Source organism: Leptodactylus fuscus, chromosome 1, assembly GCF_031893055.1.
Source record: "Leptodactylus fuscus isolate aLepFus1 chromosome 1, aLepFus1.hap2, whole genome shotgun sequence".
Taxonomy (NCBI): Eukaryota; Metazoa; Chordata; class Amphibia; order Anura; family Leptodactylidae; genus Leptodactylus; species Leptodactylus fuscus.
In genome coordinates, this window is record NC_134265.1 from 71,534,349 (window position 1) to 71,554,751 (window position 20,403).

Below are 20,403 nucleotides of genomic sequence, written 5' to 3' on the forward strand. Positions count from 1 at the left end.
GCCAGACAGATTAATAAATTCCCCCCTTCTGTTGTTGTGCATGGTTTGCTCTCGGCAGCCGTCTCATAATCCTTCCATTTTTAAATAATTGCCTAAAGTGTGCACCAAGGTAAACCCAGTGACTTGGAAATGTGTGTGTATCCATCTCTGTACTGGGACTTTTTATTAAGCTGTCGTTGGGTTGACTGGAATGTTATTTGGCTTCTTCAGCAGCTGAATCCTTCAGATAAAGACGTCTTTATACTACAAGCGCGTCAAGCACTTTGACTGCACACTTGTGATATACATTTGACCAATTACATGGCTTTGAAAACCAACAGGATGTTTCAGTGATGATTTAGCTCGCAGAAATAGTGGTGAACAGTTACGTATTCAGTTATCTTGTGTTTAATAACTGCATTTAGTGCAGAGATGTTTTGTAAAGAAATACTACATGGAAAAAAGCAGTAACCCAGGTATAACCCTAATGGTAACCTAACGTATCATTGCTGTCAAAGGGACAATTATTATATTATGTGATGGTGTTTCAAGATTGCACAATTATTGGTTTGGGAGGCATTTTGGACCGGACAGACTACCTTTAAAGGGAACCTTCCACCATGAAAATCCAGTCTCATCTGCAGACAGAACAGGAGGAGCTTAGCTGACCGATATATAGTTTATTGAGAAGACATTCAATATAATATGTATTTTATTCATGTATATCTCTGCTCTTTTTATACTAAGGTGATCCTATCAGTGACGGACAACCTCCCCTCTATGAATGAGCATACAATGATAGCTGGCAGTCACCAATGGGACCACCTACCTGACTTCTTCGCTTAGGTAAAGTAGAGATATCGATTTTTTTTTTTATGTTATACTGAATCTTTTCACATATTCCTTTACATCAATCTGCTCATCTCCTCCTGCCCTATATTAGGTTTCCTGCAGGTTGGTTACATTTCAATATGAAAGGTTAACTAGCAGTTATGCATTCATTTCTTATGTAAATGACATCTGTCACCCGGTATATGCTATGCTACATGGTCTGATGTCAACAGCAAAATGCACTCAAGGTTTTACAATTGGCACATATGCTACAACACTTCCTTGGTGCGTATAGTACATGCATTTCCATAACGTAATATGAACACAAGTTTAGGTGTCCGTGCAGTCATACAATATAAAATAAAAATCAGTGAATACTTTGTATAGTCACAATAAACCTTTATTTAACGAAAAGTATAATTTATAGTTACTGCAAAGTTAAAAAAAATAAAAAGCATAAAGGAAAACTTTACAATACCATATATTGTTTAATTGCTTTAAGGTAAAATGCATGGCCTGAAATGACAAGAGGACAGCGGGAGCCTATTACTATGCATGCCGGTATGCTTCACTGCAGAACTTCAGGGGCTGTTTACATTCCCTTAACTTTACAGTTTTTCTTTTTCCATCCCCTTCAGCTTAGTAGCTGTGCATTTCTCCAGCAGCTTAAGCCTTGTAATCGCTGTGAATGTCTCGTCTAAATTAATCGTCGCTACTGAAAAGATATAGCTCAATTGAGCACACTAAATTGTGTCTGATTGCTGCAGTCATTATTTCTGACATTCAAGTGCAGTAGGTCTTATAGAGATTATTACAAAGGTATAAAAGGTACGGCGATGACAGCGCCGGTTATGAGAAGATATTCAAGATTTGGTGCTGACATCTGTTATTGTTTGGGTGGAAACAACCAGTCAGTAAAGAGACAGAAAATAATAAGGTGTCAGTTTTAGTGACATTGCTGTACAAAAAAGGGTTTAAACCTCAGGAACTGGAATGTCTCTGTATTGAGCTCTCTAAACTGTACTGTAATAACAATAGTTATACTATCAATTTAATTGGTGCCTGGGATAATCCTGCACTGTACACATGCACAGAAGTGTATCATTATACCTAAGTGGGACCCACCAGCTCCTTTTAACCTTCCAAACCACCATGACTACCTCATAGTGCTTCTAATATTCTTAAAAATTCCAGAATACCGCACTCATCCACAGAAAAATAAGTTTTACTTTGTTAGGCCCCGTTCTCAAAGGGCATGGATGGAGAATTTTTGTCCTGATTCTGATGCGGGAAGCCACGTCAGAATAGAGCCAAAATCCACCTGCTGTGACTTCCAACAGTCGTGGCACGCCAGTCCGGCATAGGCCCAAATGAATGGGCCTAGCCCGGAGCGTGCTGTCACGAAGTGGATGCCGCGGCTGAATCCGCCTGAAGAAAGGGCAGCTCGCTTCTTTTTTCCCCCGCTCACAGAAAAAAAAGAGTGCTAGCGGGTCTACATAGACTGCTATTGTAGACCCATGTGAATGGGGCCTAAGTAAATTAGCTCCTTTAAGGGGTTGGAGAGCTGACCAAAGAAGTTAAAAACTATGCATGGTTCTCCTCTACTATGACTGACATTGTGCAGTGCTGCTACTGTCACCAAAACTACCTGCGAAGGGCAACGGGCCTCATTCAGGCATGCATTAACACAATGCCAAAGAGGAAAGACATCAGCAATGATCTTAGAGAAACAATTGCTGCTACCCAACAATCTAGGAAGGGTTATAAGGCCATGTCCAAATAATTTGAAGTTTATCATTCAGTAGTGAGAAAGATTACTCAAACTTTGTACATGTATCAGAACAGCTGACAATCTTCCAAAGACAGAACGTTTCAGCTAAAGGTCAGAGTGTATAATGGTCAGAGAAATTGCAGAAAAGCTACGTTAAGTGCTACATCTAAGATTTTAGAAGCCTCAGGTAGCATGATAAATATTAAAATTCACGACCGTACATTTAGAAGAAAAATGAACAAGTACAGCTAGTTTGGAAGAGTTGCCAGGAGAAAGTCTCTCATTTCTAAAAAGAATATGACAGCACGGCTTAATATTGCGAAGTTGCATATGAACAAACTGCGAGGCTTCTATAAACAATGTTCTTTGGACAGATAAGACTAAAGCGGATATGTTTGCAAAATGCAGAGTGCCATGTCTGGTAAAAAAAACAAAAAACAAACAGAGTATCAGCACAAAACCTCATCCCAACTATTAAGCACGTTGGTGGAGGGCTCATAAGGCTTTAAAAATGGGTTTTGTTTTTTATTACATATGTGTTGTTCATCTGAGATTGTATTTAACTAATTCTAAGAGCTTCTAAAAGGACCATATTTTTTAAAAGTATAGCCTGACACATAAAACCATAGAATACAAAGAGGGTGCACTGTGTTTTTCCTCATGACTGTATATTTATCCACTTATGACCTTATTCCATAGTCCTGCCATGACCATGGTTCTAATCCACATGATTCTGCTGTTTCAGGATATTAGACTCCTAAAATGTGTCTACAGAAGGAAGGAATTCCATAACCCATACATCCTCCCTAAAATCCACTATACTCTCTAAATGGGTCTTATCTTCATCCCTCCCTAGACTTCTGCACAGACTCTTCTCTCTTAGAAGAGATGCTGAGGGCATAGACCTTCCCAAAGAATTTAAACAGATGTGTCCTCCTAAACAGGATGAAAGAATCCACCCCGCATGTGGATGTAGGCAGATGGTTAAGCCCTCTACTCAGGCCATCCATGTTTAGTTTAAACCCTATTCCAAAAGGAACAATCTTAGCATATCATATGTAAATAACAAAACTACAGAACTCCAGGAAATAATCTCCACTGACAACTGCAAATCCTTTTCCACTTACATTGAATATCCAATTGACTGAAGGAAATGTCAACAAATGAATGGCACATCACAGTTTTCCAAAATCTCTATCTTCCATGGCTGAAAGATTTTCTTGATTCTCCTCTGCACATAGTGGAAAACTTCCTCCACATTCAGAGTATGGGTATCCAATGGAAGAAAATCCTAAAGAAGTCCGCCTCCTCACAATCCCACTTTTGGCTAGATACGGTTGTCCATTTTCCTAACAGCTCAACTACGTTGGTTTCAAAGTTCTATACAGAGCTATCTAACCAGGCAGCTCTAATCAAACCCTCCTATATTATATAACGAATTATGGACAACCTTTCCATGGATCTTTGCCACCCTTGGTAATTCCAATGATTTCTCTAGGTGCCTGAAAACCCAAGAAAATTTGTTTAAGCTATTGACCGGATGGTCCCGCACCCCAGAGCACCTACGTATTCTTGGTCTCAAATCAGACTGCTACTGGTGCCGCGCAAAGAGCTCTTATTAGTCCCTTCTGGCAAGAGGTTTTGCTAACTGTTTGCTGCTTATCAGGGACAAATATCCCCTTTTCTCCAGCTGCAGTCTGATGGGCCCTTTCAACCACCTTTAGACCATCAAGCAGACACCTGGTCATCCACTGTTTGCCTGCCAAAAAACTCCCACTTCCCCTACATTGGAGGCCTATCACCCCACCAAGCATTCAGAGATGGACTGAAAAGGCTGATAATATATGCAGAATGGAGGATGAGCGAGTATATTTGATCGAATACCTCCCCTACATAGTTTTTGGTGTAAAAAAACCAAAAAAAACGCCAGGGGAGATGGGAGGGGAATAGAATATTTTCCGCGTGGTATTCGACCGAGTACACCAATAACTATGCAAAGGGAGGAATTCGATCGAATACTACTCCCTCATCTCTAGAGGAGATGGCTAGCTGGGCTGGAAGAAATCACTCCAAGTTTATAAAAACATGGTCCCTATGGAGAACCTATAGTGAGCACTAACCTATCTGTTTCTATACATGAAAATATAGAAATATACTAGTGTCGGTGGCCTTTTTTTTTTTTTTTTTTTTTTTTTTTTTTTACAGTTTTATCCAGTTCTAACTTATCTTCTACCTGTGCTATACTCTCACAGTAAGATAGGCTACAGATAAGAGCATTTGTGAATGGGAGCCTGCACGCTCCAACCACTCGGATTTGTCTTTACTGATATTGCTTCCACTTTGTGGTTTTGATATTTGTTTAATACACAATGTCCTTTTCTGTTTGTCAAATGTTTATGTTTTTCTCTTTTAGAACAAAAAAGCTTTAATAAAAACAAGATTAAAAGAAATGGAGCTGCATTACAACCATCTGAACGAGGAAAATCTCATATCTATTTTTTTTATAGGAAGAAATAGTCTGATGTAAACACGGCGGCAGTATTAAATCTAAGTGTGCGGCTTCTAAATCCATCTTTCCTCAACTTCTATTTCAACACATTCAAATATAAGCTTACTAGGAAAATGAGAGGACGACTCAACATTTCCAAGTCAAGTAAAATTTTGCTACATCTGACTAAATGTATGGTGTTGTGCTCTATGTATTGTACTACTCTCTTTATACTACATATATTGTGCCTATCTATCTATCTCCTATCCTATCTATCTATACTGTTCTCTACTTGTACAGGAAGAGCGGTTCTTTAGAACAGCAGGTAAGTGGCTCCACTATAATTTTATTGTATACGGAGAACTATATATACCTGTGCCATCCAGATAGAAAAGCGATTCCATAGTTTCCAGCATAGATTTTCTTTACTGTAAGATGACATATTGGGGTTTTAGGAAGCAATTACTAGTTCCCCATAGTGTTATGGTTACAATATCTACATAATTTCAAGGATCTACCGTATATACATTAGTACATAGTTAAATGGGTTTTCTGAGACCAGATATCTTAAGGAGAGGTTGTATACATTTTAGCTCTACAACACTCCTTTAGATGTTTGCATTTTTTTTTAGGCAAACAGACAAATTGACATGTCAGAATCATAGCAGACTAGACAGCATAAATAGTTTAACTTCTAAGCAAGAACCTGTTTCCATAATTACATCTAATTGACCATAATTGGCACCTAATTAGGCCTCATTATATATAATTCTGCTGAAGAGGATCGTAACTAGTCTCCTAGGTCTAGTTTTCAGACATGATGTATCTATGGAAAACAAAGACATTTTTGAAAATATAGACTTGAGGATCTGACAACGTATTCTACACAATGTGGCCATCCTAACAAGACTATTGCAGGTAAGACTTAGGCTTTATCCAAGATTATTTTTGTGTCCTACCAAGTTTCTTATCGTCTGCTGTCCATTGTTTACGGACTTAAAAAATGGATCATCTTTTTATGATTTTTATAATTTACTATGTTCCTGGATCCGTGAAAAATATGCAGTACACAGGTAGCATGCATGCGTGTACAGTCATTTTCACAAACCCAATGACTTTAATGGCGGACCAAGATAGTGCATGGCTCAGTTCTTTTTCTAATAAAGAACACTGACATCACACATCCGCAAAATGCACATATGTGAATAAGCCCAAAAGTTTAACGCCACTAGATCTAGAGTGACAGAAATGATAGAAAGAAATGGTATCGCTTGAGCGCTGCTTGTATAAATAAATGAATGGTATTGTGACCAGCGGATAAACAAAACATTTATTCCACAAGACTATACAGAACACAAAAATGCGCAACGCATTTCGACACAGTCCCGGCTCCCATTTGACTCACCTCTGTTGGCCTGATGAGGATCACAGGTTTCTTTCTACCATTTCTGTTTTTCACTACCACTGTCTTTGTAGAGTGGTCACCATGCTGAGATGCAGCTCTGTATCAGCAAGGGATAATAGCCCCTCTGAGGTTCCACCCACCACGAGTTTTGTTGTCCAGCTGAGACGCCAACACGGAGCTAGTGACCGCGTATTTTGGTCCTGATTTTGACACAGGAAATGCGTCAGAATCAGGACCAAAATGCATCTACTGCGGCTAGCCGCAGCTTCCAACAGTCGCGGCTTCCAGCTCGAGAGTAGGCCCAAATGAATGGGCCTAGTCAGGAGGTATTGTCTTGACGCAGAGCGGCGATTTCTGCCGCAGCGTCCGCCTCAAGAAAGGGCAGCTCGCTTCTTTTTTCCATGAGCGGGAACAAACTGCTCGCGGAAAAAAAGATCGCTAGCGGTCTACATAGCCCTCTATTGTGAGGGGGCAGATTTTGAGGTGGATTCCGTGCCAAAATCCGCCCCGTCTTGCCCCGTGTGAACTACCCCAAGGTGATTTACCTTTTACCCTCTCTTTCTAGATCTAAAATGAGACATGAGACAAACCATGAGCTGCTTTGTGCAAATGAGTGTCTTGTAAAATTTCTCTCTCTAAATACTTCATCTACTGGATTCCTTTAACAGATATCTTAAAGCAGCATTAAAAACATTCTTCTTTGTGTGCAACTGCAAGCAATAGACCTTTTACCTCTTACGGATGACACTAGAAAAAGGCCATAATAGGATGCTGTTTAGGACTAATCTGGATTGCTAACGCCTTTATACCTAGAAGAAATCTGTATGTGGATTATTGTTGCTACAAATGAAATGTGAATTATTTGTATCGTGATTCAAGTACCACAGCATTTCTGTTCAACATCGAATACAACTATAGGTTAATTAAAACCTTTCGCACCAAGAAGAAAGGTAATAAGGAAAATCCTCCTTACAGTACACGTCTATAGACTTGTAGAGTGAAGTGGGGCGTTGCTCACTGCCCAGTAATGACAATGAAATGGGAAGTTTGTTCCTATGACAATGCAGGGATGTGAGTAGGTGTAACTAAAGGTACAAATATTTCTGCAATAGGGGGACGATTATGGTATATAACTGCTATGGTATATAACACTCCCTACCTTAGAGGACATGAAAGGTCCTCCAAAATGAGGTTGACCAGGATTTTTTTTTACTAATGTCCTTTCCTTATGATAGGCCAAAAATATGTTATCATGGGGGCTGACACATGGATCAACTGCTTTGGGACACTTTTGACATCCTTATTACACAATGTATGGAGTCAGAATCAGATAGCTGTGTGTCCTGCATAGTAACTGAACACCATAACTACAGATCAGCTCCAACTTAAAGTCAGTAAGGGCTGAGCTGCAGTACCCACACCAACCACTATACAGTGACCAAAGCTATTAGCCTCTGGTTCCATGCAGCATATAGTATGGGCCTTGGAAATAAATTAATCCTAGCAACCCCATATATTAGGAATGGAGAAAATATGATCCACAACTGAAATATTGGAGTCAAATTTCCAATTATGGAGCTAGAGGTTTTATCTGAAGCTTTTGTGCCCTAATACATAATTGTTAACCTGCACCTTTATACACATTACTGACACAAATAGAGAAGCTTGAGGCTGTGCCACATCTTACAGGAGAGGATACAAGATCAGATTTGGCCAGCCTTTAAATCTATCGTAAAAATGTGGCACGCTATGCTTTTGTATTTCATAAAATAGTAATAATAATAATGAAAAAAAAAAAAAAAGTACAGCCTTCACTTTTTTCAGTATATAAAGAAACAAAGGCACCTGTCACTAGGTCATTGGTAAAGGAAATTCTCACCAATTGACTCTGCTTTATTTAGGACATGAGTGACGGAAAATTAAGCTTCCTATGGAATATGAAGAAAGTAGAGTTTACATGATGAGATCAACTACGTGCTCTAAACATCAGCAGTGACACAAGTAAAATCTACTCTTTCATTCCAGCGATAAAATACTGAATTTACCGCAGCCATGCTGTTACACTGGGAAACCAACCCTTGAGCAAAGCAGAAACAACACAGTAACACGGCAGGATGTGCCTTCAAGGTAAAAGAATGGCGTTGAGGGGAAAGTTTGGTATTTTTCTGAATGTGTTTATATATGGAGCGTACAGCTTTCTGACAAAAAAAATGAAAGGACGCAGAAATGGGCAAATAACGGAACACAAAATGTAACACAATGAAATGAATACACAAGAGAGTCGAAACATGAAACGAGACAAATGTTGAAACATTGTAGAAATAGCTGCTGTGACTAAGAATATAAACCACACTGGGGATATCCTAGGGAAGACAAAACAGCCTGCACAATCTCATGCAATGGAAGTAAAAGTAGAAGATGCATTGCTCCAGCTGACATATTTAATTTAATACCTTGTCAGTCCCTGCAGAGAAATGGCCTAGTAAACATGCTATAAAATAAAGACAATCTTGAAAATGTGTCACACAAACTTGTCAGGTTCATACAAGATGGAAAAAGTATGAAAAAAAAAAGTCAGACAGAACAGCTAACCCGGCACAAAATGTGCATATTCCCAATATTGCTTTATGTTACTGCATATAAAGCTGAATACTTACAAATCACACAAAGTATACCAAGTGGTAAAACTAACCCTCTGGCTGAGGTCGGCCATTCACTCCCCAGATAAAGTCCACGGAGGAAAATGGTGAGGAATTTGGTGTGGAATTTCAGCGCTGAAAAAAAAGCCTCCCATACTAGCAGAAAAAGGAACCTAAGGGCTAGTTCACACGTTGGGGGCCCGCGCGGGTTTTGACACAGAGAGAAGCGGCGAGCCGCGTCTCTCTCTGGTCAAAACCCGCCTGCCATGACCATCGCGTATCCCCTCAGTTGCTGGATCAAATGAATGAGCCAACATAGGAGGGTGCTGCCGCCAGGCGGAAGCCACGGTCCAGCCGCCGCGGCTTCCGTCTGAAGAAAGGACATGTTGCTTCTTTTCTCCGCTAGCAGCAGCCCGCCGCTAGCGGAAAAAAAGCCCGGCGGTCTGCATAGCCCACCATTGTAAAGGGGTGGTTTTTTGAAGCGAAATCCGCTGTCAAAAACCTCCCCTTTGCTCACATGTGAACTGACCCTAATGAAGTCAACAGGAGGCTTTTTTTTCCTGTAGCAGAAAAAGGAACCCTATGAAATCAATGGGAGGCTTTTTTTTCAGCGCTGAAATTCCACACCAAATTCCTCACTCCTCCATGTGAATGGACCCTTAGCTAGAATGGGTGCTGCTGTCAAATTTTCTGAGTGTTGGGAGTTTCATGGCTGCGATTAAAGGGGTTATCCAGGCTAAATGATCGCTGGCCTAGCTTTAGGATAGGTCATCAATTAGAGATAGGCAAGGGTCCAACATCCGGGACCACCGCAGATCAGCTGTTTGAAGAAACTGCAGCATTCAGGTAAACGCTGTGGCCTCTTCGGTGCTCTCCAAGCACAATGTTCTTCATTTGTGAAATGGCTGTGATTGGTATCAAAAGTTCAGCACATTCACTTGAATGGAACTGAGCAGCGATCAGGCCATGTGACCAATAAATGTGACACCACATGGACTGTGAAACAAATGCATGGCTCATGGATTGCTGCTGCTTCAAACAGCTGACCAGAGCGAGTCCCAGGTGTCAGATTCCCAAAGATCTTCAATTGAGGATTCTAAATTTTAAAAATTCTGGAAAACTCCTTTAAGCCAATCTGTCTTGGTCAGGACATTTGAGTACAAGACTAAGGCAGCGATCTGAAAGTTTGGCATGGCAGGAGGAAATCCTACAGTAACTTTGACTCTGCCCCTAACATTGGCAATTGCTCATAATATAACTGTAGCGCACCCTATCCGCCAAGTCTGTGTTCTACCGATCCTCTCTTATTTGTCCTAGAAATTTAAGAATAAATTGACAACTGAGTGTTAGCATTGTCTTTGTCATAGGGGTGTTCCTGCACAGCCACTGGAAGTTCTAAGTGGACAGTGAGTGTGTGACACAGCCTTAACTTGTAAAACCCAGTTGTCAATTTATTAAAAAAAATATATATATTAGAGTAGGAAGAACAGAGGAACTGCACGACACAAACATGTTGCTCTAGCATTGTTATATTATGGAAAATACAAGTATTTACTAAAACAGACATGTCAGAATAATTGACAAGTATTGATTTGTACAGGTTAGTATCAGTGCTAGTGCCTTTTCATTCATTTCAACCTTTCTTTGGAGACTCTAATAGTTATAGGCAATTGTAAAATCAATTAGCTCTATGTATGATATGGGTACCTGTCATCAATATTCCTATTCAGGCAGAGATTCAAGGATGTGAGGTTCTGGCACTTCTTTACAATCTCCATCACCGTCTCATTATCCAGCTCATTGATGTGCCGCAAGTCCAGACTGGAAAGATTTTTAAGCTGGAAAGGAAAACAGACATAATAACTAGAGAAAACTTACTATTTAGTAAGGTTCTGGGATCACAGTAGCATTAGCATTATTTTCACTGTGCAGATTAAAAACGGTGATGGCAGTCAGGTAGACTAGTAGGCGTGTAGAACAAGTGACCGGGACCGGACTGCAGCTTAACTGTATCCATACCATGCAGACACCAAACACTTCATGTTAGTTAGGAAGAAGGAGAAATTTACATCACAAAGTGCCTGAACTCTAGAGGAAAAGGCGCTATAAAGACACTGTGGCTTAAGGGCATTGTGAAGTAAATTTATTTCTATCTTTATAGTCATATAAACAGACAAAAGAGTGCCAAAGATACAATAATAACTGGCTGTTGCAAAGGCACATTGCATAATTGGCGCTGTATCAACCAACTTCCTAGTGAATGGCAGGTTCAGACATGCGTTATTTTCTAGAATATATAACTCCAAAATCACATAATGTTTATATTTATTTTAAGAATATGGCCACTGTTTTCATACAAGCACTACCTATAGAGATCCATCCACAGTATAAGGTATAGTGAAGTTATAGAGCTTGTCAGAGGAATTCTATTAACGTTGTTTTCATTCCATACATTTTATATATGCTAGTATAGATGGTGAAAAACAAATTATTAATGCTGCTTTTAATGGATTTTGCCAGCAAGAATTCAGGTGGAAAAAAGGATTTTTTTCTACTATGTAAAGAGAATTCACCCTTGAATCCAGTTTTATTTATTGGTTCAGATTAAAAACACAGAGAGAAAACATAAAAGTAAAACAGTCAAATAAGATGCAAAATTAATAGTAGATATTAAAGAGAGTCTATCACCAGCCCCCAGACCAACAGAGATAGATAGATAGATAGATAGATAGATAGATAGATAGATAGATAGATAGATAGATAGATAGGGTAGGTTAGGGTCACCTGAATCAAATGGTGTTGCCATTTAGCTTTATCTTTTTTTGTGAATATGCAAATGAGCTTTTTGGAGCAACAAGGGCATTGCTACTAACTTTTCTGGAGCAATGGCAATCCCCTCATTACACCATAGAGATCCTATGTATATTGACAAAACCAGCGACATCTTGGCAAGAGGGGTGCCGATTCACAAGGAGACGACCCTGTTTGATTCAGGTGACCTAACCTATATACCTGCAGGGTTCTGGTAACAGATTCCCTTTTAAAAAATCTGCTTTTCTCCTCATAGTATCATTTTCCATGTTGTGTCTAGTTTTCATTTGAGTCTGTGTCTACTATTGCATTGCTTTGAGTAGTATAGGAAACTTCTTGGATTGTCTACTTACATTAGTAAGGCGGATAACTCCTCTAGATGTAACAGAGCAGCCCATGAAACCAACATATTCCAGCTCGGGACAGTGTCCTGCAAATGCTTCCACAGACTTGTCAGATACCTGGTGGAACAAAAGAAAACACGTTTATAAGTCATGCAAGTCATAAATGTGAAAGAGCTTAATACAGAGAGGGAAATTCCATTTACTCCAATCCTAGATCAACCCATAGAAATCATCTCATCTCATATAGGAAATCATCAGCCGCTATACGTGTGTGTGATATACTGTATATATATATATATATATATATATATACACATATACACACACACACACACACACACACACACACACACACAACCTTCTCGAACAGTTAGAAGAATAGATGTCAAGTGACAAGTGGACACTTGGGCCTGTAGCGTGGAAAACAAAAGTCAAATCCAGCTGTACACTATACATAAAACATTAAGTCATAAGAAATTGAACAAACACTTCAACCAACAGCTGTTCCTTCCGACTTTCCCATAGAAGTGCAATATTTATTTCAATAGGTAGTGGGAAATAAGCTATTAAAGATTTTACAGGCATCAGGATCTCTCTTGTGGAATGAAAGAAATACATGTTCAATTCTTTTTTTTCCCACTCAGTGCTGGGCATATGGGACCATCTAAGATATAATGCATAACGTAGAATAATTCAGTTTTTCCATATAGGATATGGAAAACTCCTCTCCCTAAGACACCCTAGTAGTCACAGATACCAGTAGATACCAGCAGCCTGATCATGAATTAAGTGTGCCCTCTGCTAGCAAAGGGCACCTTAAGACCAGCACTTAAAAGGGTTGTCCAGGATAAAAATTTTATTTATTGATAAGGCTGAGGGAGGTGAAAAAAAATAAAAGAAAACCATAATCCCCTGTCCTAGATGCTCCGGTGCTTCCCTATGTGGTCTGGTCCTGTAGCTCTGTTATTGTCTTATGGCAGAAGTACCCACCACACATGACTGCTGAGGCCAATCAGCAACCTGAAGAAGGGAACAGGGATGTCAAAACCTGTGACGTCTCCAGCTCCCTTTGTGAGGCCACTGAGGCGCTGTTTGGCCTCTGCAGTCATGTGAAAGGAGCCGGGACAATACAGCTGGCGAGAAATTCAAGGCGGCAGCCAAGCTGCAGGACTGGCAGGACACCGGAGTATCGGGGACAGGCTTTTTTTCCCCCACCTCCCAGGTTTAATTAGAAAATATTGATTAGCCTGGATAAACTCTTTAATGAATCCCTCCCATGTGGTTAGTTAGTAGGGGTGATTGTTGCTAACAGGCTCTCTTTCAGTTTAGATGCACTGAATTATAAGAATATTCTATTTCACCATGTTTTCACATCTCTGCCGTTATGATTTTATTACAGTGATCTAGGGTTAGATGTCTCCATGGTGTCTCAGTTTGCATCACTTAAAACTGAGGGTTATTTTGCTTTCTAAATATATGGCATGAATGTCATGTTGAACGGACAAACTGTACATGAACTTTGTGCATTACCAAAATCGAGAGCAGAACATTACACAGTGTCAGATATAGCCGACACATAATGACTAGAGATGAGCGAACAGTGTTCTATCGAACACATGTTCGATCGGATATCAGGGTGTTCGCCATGTTCGAATCGAATCGAACACCACGTGGTAAAGTGCGCCAAAATTCGATTCCCCTCCCACCTTCCCTGGCGCCTTTTTTGCACCAATAACAGCGCAGGGGAGGTGGGACAGGAACTACGACACTGGGGGCATTGAAAAAAATTGGAAAAAGTCATTGGCTGCCGAAATCAGGTGACCTCCATTTTAGACGAATAGTGGATTTCAAATCCGGGTCATATGAGAATGTGAACTTTGTGACTATGAGACAGGGATAGCTGTACAGGCAGGGATAGCTAGGGATAACCTTTATTTAGGGGGGAATGTTATTAAAAATAACTTTTTGGGGCTCTATCGGGTGTGTAATTGTGATTTTTGTGAGATAAACTTTTTCCCATAGGGATGCATTGGCCAGCGCTGATTGGCCGAATTCCGTACTCTGGCCAATCAGTGCTGGCCAATGCATTCTATTAGCTTGATGAAGCAGAGTGTGCACAAGGGTTCAAGCGCACCCTCGGCTCTGATGTAGGAGAGCCGAGGCTGCACAAGGGTTCAAGCGCACCCTCGGCTCTGATGTAGGAGAGCCGAGGGTGCACTTGAACCCTTGTGCACCCTCAGCTCTGCTACATCAGAGCCGAGGGTGCGCTTGAACCCTTGTGCACACTCTGCTTCATCAAGCTAATAGAATGCATTGGCCAGCGCTGATTGGCCAATGTATTCTATTAGCCTGATGAAGTAGAGCTGAATGTGTGTGCTAAGCACACACATTCAGCTCTACTTCATCGGGCTAATAGAATGCATTGGCCAGCGCTGATTGGCCAGAGTACGGAACTCGACCAATCAGCGCTGGCTCTGCTGGAGGAGGCGGAGTCTAAGATCGCTCCACACCAGTCTCCATTCAGGTCCGACCTTAGACTCCGCCTCCTCCGGCAGAGCCAGCGCTGATTGGCCGAAGGCTGGCCAATGCATTCCTATGCGAATGCAGAGACTTAGCAGTGCTGAGTCAGTTTTGCTCAACTACACATCTGATGCACACTCGGCACTGCTACATCAGATGTAGCAATCTGATGTAGCAGAGCCGAGGGTGCACTAGAACCCCTGTGCAAACTCAGTTCACGCTAATAGAATGCATTGGCCAGCGCTGATTGGCCAATGCATTCTATTAGCCCGATGAAGTAGAGCTGAATGTGTGTGCTAAGCACACACATTCAGCACTGCTTCATCACGCCAATACAATGCATTAGCCAGTGCTGATTGGCCAGAGTACGGAATTCGGCCAATCAGCGCTGGCTCTGCTGGAGGAGGCGGAGTCTAAGGTCGGACCTGAATGGAGACTGGTGTGGAGCGATCTTAGACTCCGCCTCCTCCAGCAGAGCCAGCGCTGATTGGCCAGAGTACGGAACTCGACCAATCAGCGCTGGCCAATGCATTCTATTAGCCCGATGAAGTAGAGCTGAATGTGTGTGCTTAGCACACACATTCAGCTCTACTTCATCAGGCTAATAGAATACATTGGCCAATCAGCGCTGGCCAATGCATTCTATTAGCTTGATGAAGCAGAGTGTGCACAAGGGTTCAAGCGCACCCTCGGCTCTGATGTAGCAGAGCCGAGGCTGCACAAGGGTTCAAGTGCACCCTCGGCTCTCCTACATCAGAGCCGAGGGTGCGCTTGAACCCTTGTGCAGCCTCGGCTCTGCTACATCAGAGCCGAGGGTGCGCTTGAACCCTTGTGCACATTCTGCTTCATCAAGCTAATAGAATGCATTGGCCAGCACTGATTGGCCAGAGTACGGAATTCGGCCAATCAGCGCTGGCCAATGCATTCTATTAGCCCGATGAAGTAGAGCTGAATGTGTGTGCTAAGCACACACATTCAGCACTGCTTCATCACGCCAATACAATGCATTAGCCAGTGCTGATTGGCCAGAGTACGGAATTCGGCCAATCAGCGCTGGCTCTGCTGGAGGAGGCGGAGTCTAAGATCGCTCCACACCAGTCTCCATTCAGGTCCGACCTTAGACTCCGCCTCCTCCAGCAGAGCCAGCGCTGATTGGCCGAATTCCGTACTCTGGCCAATCAGCACTGGCTAATGCATTGTATTGGCTTGATGAAGCAGTGCTGAATGTGTGTGCTTAGCACACACATTCAGCTCTACTTCATCGGGCTAATAGAATGCATTGGCCAGCGCTGATTGGCCGAATTCCGTACTCTGGCCAATCAGCACTGGCTAATGCATTGTATTGGCTTGATGAAGCAGTGCTGAATGTGTGTGCTTAGCACACACATTCAGCTCTACTTCATCGGGCTAATAGAATGCATTGGCCAATCAGCGCTGGCCAATGCATTCTATTAGCGTGAACTGAGTTTGCACAGGGGTTCTAGTGCACCCTCGGCTCTGCTACATCAGATTGCTACATCTGATGTAGCAGTGCCGAGTGTGCATCAGATGTGTAGTTGAGCAAAACTGACTCAGCACTGCTAAGTCTGCATTCGCATAGGAATGCATTGGCCAGCCTTCGGCCAATCAGCGCTGGCTCTGCCGGAGGAGGCGGAGTCTAAGGTCGGACCTGAATGGAGACTGGTGTGGAGCGATCTTAGACTCCGCCTCCTCCAGCAGAGCCAGCGCTGATTGGCCGAATTCCGTACTCTGGCCAATCAGCACTGGCTAATGCATTGTATTGGCTTGATGAAGCAGTGCTGAATGTGTGTGCTTAGCACACACATTCAGCTCTACTTCATCGGGCTAATAGAATGCATTGGCCAGCGCTGATTGGCCGAATTCCGTACTCTGGCCAATCAGCACTGGCTAATGCATTGTATTGGCTTGATGAAGCAGTGCTGAATGTGTGTGCTTAGCACACACATTCAGCTCTACTTCATCGGGCTAATAGAATGCATTGGCCAATCAGCGCTGGCCAATGCATTCTATTAGCGTGAACTGAGTTTGCACAGGGGTTCTAGTGCACCCTCGGCTCTGCTACATCAGATTGCTACATCTGATGTAGCAGTGCCGAGTGTGCATCAGATGTGTAGTTGAGCAAAACTGACTCAGCACTGCTAAGTCTGCATTCGCATAGGAATGCATTGGCCAGCCTTCGGCCAATCAGCGCTGGCTCTGCCGGAGGAGGCGGAGTCTAAGGTCGGACCTGAATGGAGACTGGTGTGGAGCGATCTTAGACTCCGCCTCCTCCAGCAGAGCCAGCGCTGATTGGCCGAATTCCGTACTCTGGCCAATCAGCACTGGCTAATGCATTGTATTGGCTTGATGAAGCAGTGCTGAATGTGTGTGCTTAGCACACACATTCAGCTCTACTTCATCGGGCTAATAGAATGCATTGGCCAGCGCTGATTGGCCGAATTCCGTACTCTGGCCAATCAGCACTGACTAATGCATTGTATTGGCTTGATGAAGCAGTGCTGAATGTGTGTGCTTAGCACACACATTCAGCTCTACTTCATCGGGCTAATAGAATGCATTGGCCAATCAGCGCTGGCCAATGCATTCTATTAGCGTGAACTGAGTTTGCACAGGGGTTCTAGTGCACCCTCGGCTCTGCTACATCAGATTGCTACATCTGATGTAGCAGTGCCGAGTGTGCATCAGATGTGTAGTTGAGCAAAACTGACTCAGCACTGCTAAGTCTGCATTCGCATAGGAATGCATTGGCCAGCCTTCGGCCAATCAGCGCTGGCTCTGCCGGAGGAGGCGGAGTCTAAGGTCGGACCTGAATGGAGACTGGTGTGGAGCTATCTTAGACTCCGCCTCCTCCAGCAGAGCCAGCGCTGATTGGTCGAGTTCCGTACTCTGGCCAATCAGCACTGGCCAATGCATTTCTATGGGGAAAAGTTAGCTTGCGAAAATCGCAAACTGACAGGGATTTCCATGAAATAAAGTGACTTTTATGCCCCCAGACATGCTTCCCCTGCTGTCCCAGTGTCATTCCAGGGTGTTGGTATCATTTCCTGGGGTGTCATAGTGGACTTGGTGACCCTCCAGACACGAATTTGGGTTTCCCCCTTAACGAGTTTATGTTCCCCATAGACTATAATGGGGTTCGAAACCCATTCGAACACTCGAACAGTGAGCGGCTGTTCGAATCGAATTTCGAACCTCGAACATTTTAGTGTTCGCTCATCTCTAATAATGACCGCACGATGGTTTAATCAATAACAACCGCATACAGCGTATATCCTACTCAGGAATATAACTGTGAGCCGTCCAAACTATCTGGAATAAAACAGGAATATACTGTTTGTGTTTTCCTTTTCCCTTGTACAAACAGTTTCTTATAGCATTGTGTTACGAGAAATAAGTACCAAACTACTCTTAAAAAAAAAAATTATATATATACACATATACATATACATACATACACACACACACACACACACACACACTGCATGTACTGGTATAGAACGCACAATTGCTCTGTCCTGTTTTCTCTCAATTCCATCAGAGAGCTCCCCCTGCCCCTCCCTAACCCCCCTCCCCCTTCTCCGCACACCCTGTGTGTACTCATGGTTGAATACAATGGTAAAGCAGGAAGCTTTTAGATTTTAGATTTATGCTCCACTATTCCTGCAGCTACTAGTGATGTTGGGCTGGAAAAAAGTGAGAGGAGAGCAACAAAGAGCTCTTGGAAACCTGGGCTAGGCAAGTAGTACTTGTTTTAATTGAGGGAAGTACTGTGAAGTATACTCTTGGGATATGGGATGCATCATAATGTGTGTAAGGGGCACTGGAGTGCATTATAGATGGGAACAATGTGATGCATTATAATGTGTTGGGAGAGCACTGGGGTGCATAATGTCAACCACCACCTTCGTTTCTCACCGCCCCCTTCTTTCCAGATGATCACTCCTTCTACAGTTCATCACTGCTAACTTCAGAGCAGCGTGTCACGTACAGCACTAGTACTAGATTTTAATTGCTCTGTATGCGACTAGCTGCCCTGGAAGCAGTGAAGATCTGTTAAATTATAAAACGGCGGCGTGGATCAATGAATGTAAGGTAAGCCTAGAATAGCCTTTCCAAAGGCAAAGGCTATGTAAAGATATGCTTAATTAAAAAACGATATAGCTAATGAGAGCGAATAGTAGATTCGAATACTTTGCTCCCATAGGAATGCGTGTTAGCGGCTGGTGTGCGAGCAGGCGCTTTACCACTTGGTGTTCGGCCGCTTACATGCATTCATATGGGAGTGGAGGTATTTGAAACGATTTGTCGACTACTACTCGCTCATCTCTAGTCCGACTCCCATAACTCTTGTTCTGAAGCCTGAAGGCTCTGCACTCTCTTCACTTCCTTGATTTCTCGCACATTGGTGGGCGAGGTTCCCCTTCTCTGCTATCTGCTAAGAGCCACAGTATGATGCTGATGTGGAAACTGATGTAGCAGAGCTGGCTGAGTGCGCTTGTATTACATACAGAGGTAACGGACTCCTTATCTCAGCCCTTATCAGCTAAATTCAATTAAACCGGCTGATAAGTGGAAAAGCTGAAGATAGACAGCACAGTAATCCCGGAGCTCTCACCTCCCCCCTCCCCTATATGAGGAGTTCCTTGCTCGTCAGCCCCTCCCTCCCCTCCTGAGAGCAGGCAGAAGCAGGCAGCTACGTCACTTGACAAATGAGCAGATAATCCCAAGGGCCAGTGTCAACAATGAAGTGAATAAATTAAGATAGCGGCCAAACAAAGCAGTTTTGATAATGCAATGTATTTAGGAAAGGTCTTATATCCACATAAACTAGCAGTATAGATAGGATCCTTGTTATGGGACAACCCCTTTAAGCCAAAGATCTTCCACAATTATGGAAGAAACTTCCTACACTGTCTTCAACCTGTAGGAAGAACACAGTGCGCAAGTCATTATCAGCAGTTTTTGCTAAAGTATACCCGGCAATAAAAGTAAACGCCAAGTTGCTTGTCCCGGACATGACAGATATGTGGTATACACTACAAAGCAAATAAAACATTAGTTTTGCTAGTAATAAAGACAAATAGGAGAGAATGTAATAAAAACAAAAGCATCATTAACATGCCAAATGACAGTAAGCTAAATTTATGGTTATGTATCTAAAGCGCAATAATGAGCAAAACCATATTCCAACGACGGCTGGTTATATTCCAGAAGGAAATGGTCATACATTTTGCCAATTACTGCGTAGTTGTATTAAACACTTGACGTCCGCACTAGAATATCTGAACATGCATATATTTGTACCCACTGTAAGGAAGTAAGTGCTCTGACTACAGAAATATACAGTACGTTGCCAAGAAAAAAAAATTACTTATGAAACATTACAAGAGAAAGAAAGCAATGTAGGCACTAAAATTACAGACAGCTCTAGCAGAAAAAAATGTAACAGTTTAATATTACATTACAAGGAGGGGAACGTAGCATATATTGCTTTCCTAAGCTCGCAACATACACAAGCTATCTAAATAAATCACACAAGATATAAAACTGGAATACTGTGTAAAACTAGAGTACACAATATTAAGCTCAGTCTC

The 20,403-nt window shown here is 42.3% G+C and overlaps 1 protein-coding gene across 1 annotated transcript in view; it reads right to left on the bottom strand.

Annotated features, from left to right (window-relative positions):
- The window catches only part of FBXL17 (F-box and leucine rich repeat protein 17), a 506,430-nt gene that overhangs the window by 355,867 nt on the left and 130,160 nt on the right, over positions 1-20,403 (bottom strand). Inside the window, exons 6-7 of the mRNA XM_075272254.1 lie at positions 12,278-12,385; positions 10,821-10,951 (exon numbers count right to left, since the gene is read on the bottom strand). Of these exons, the coding sequence (XP_075128355.1) occupies positions 10,821-10,951; positions 12,278-12,385 (239 nt within the window). The remainder of the gene's footprint in view (positions 1-10,820; positions 10,952-12,277; positions 12,386-20,403) is intronic.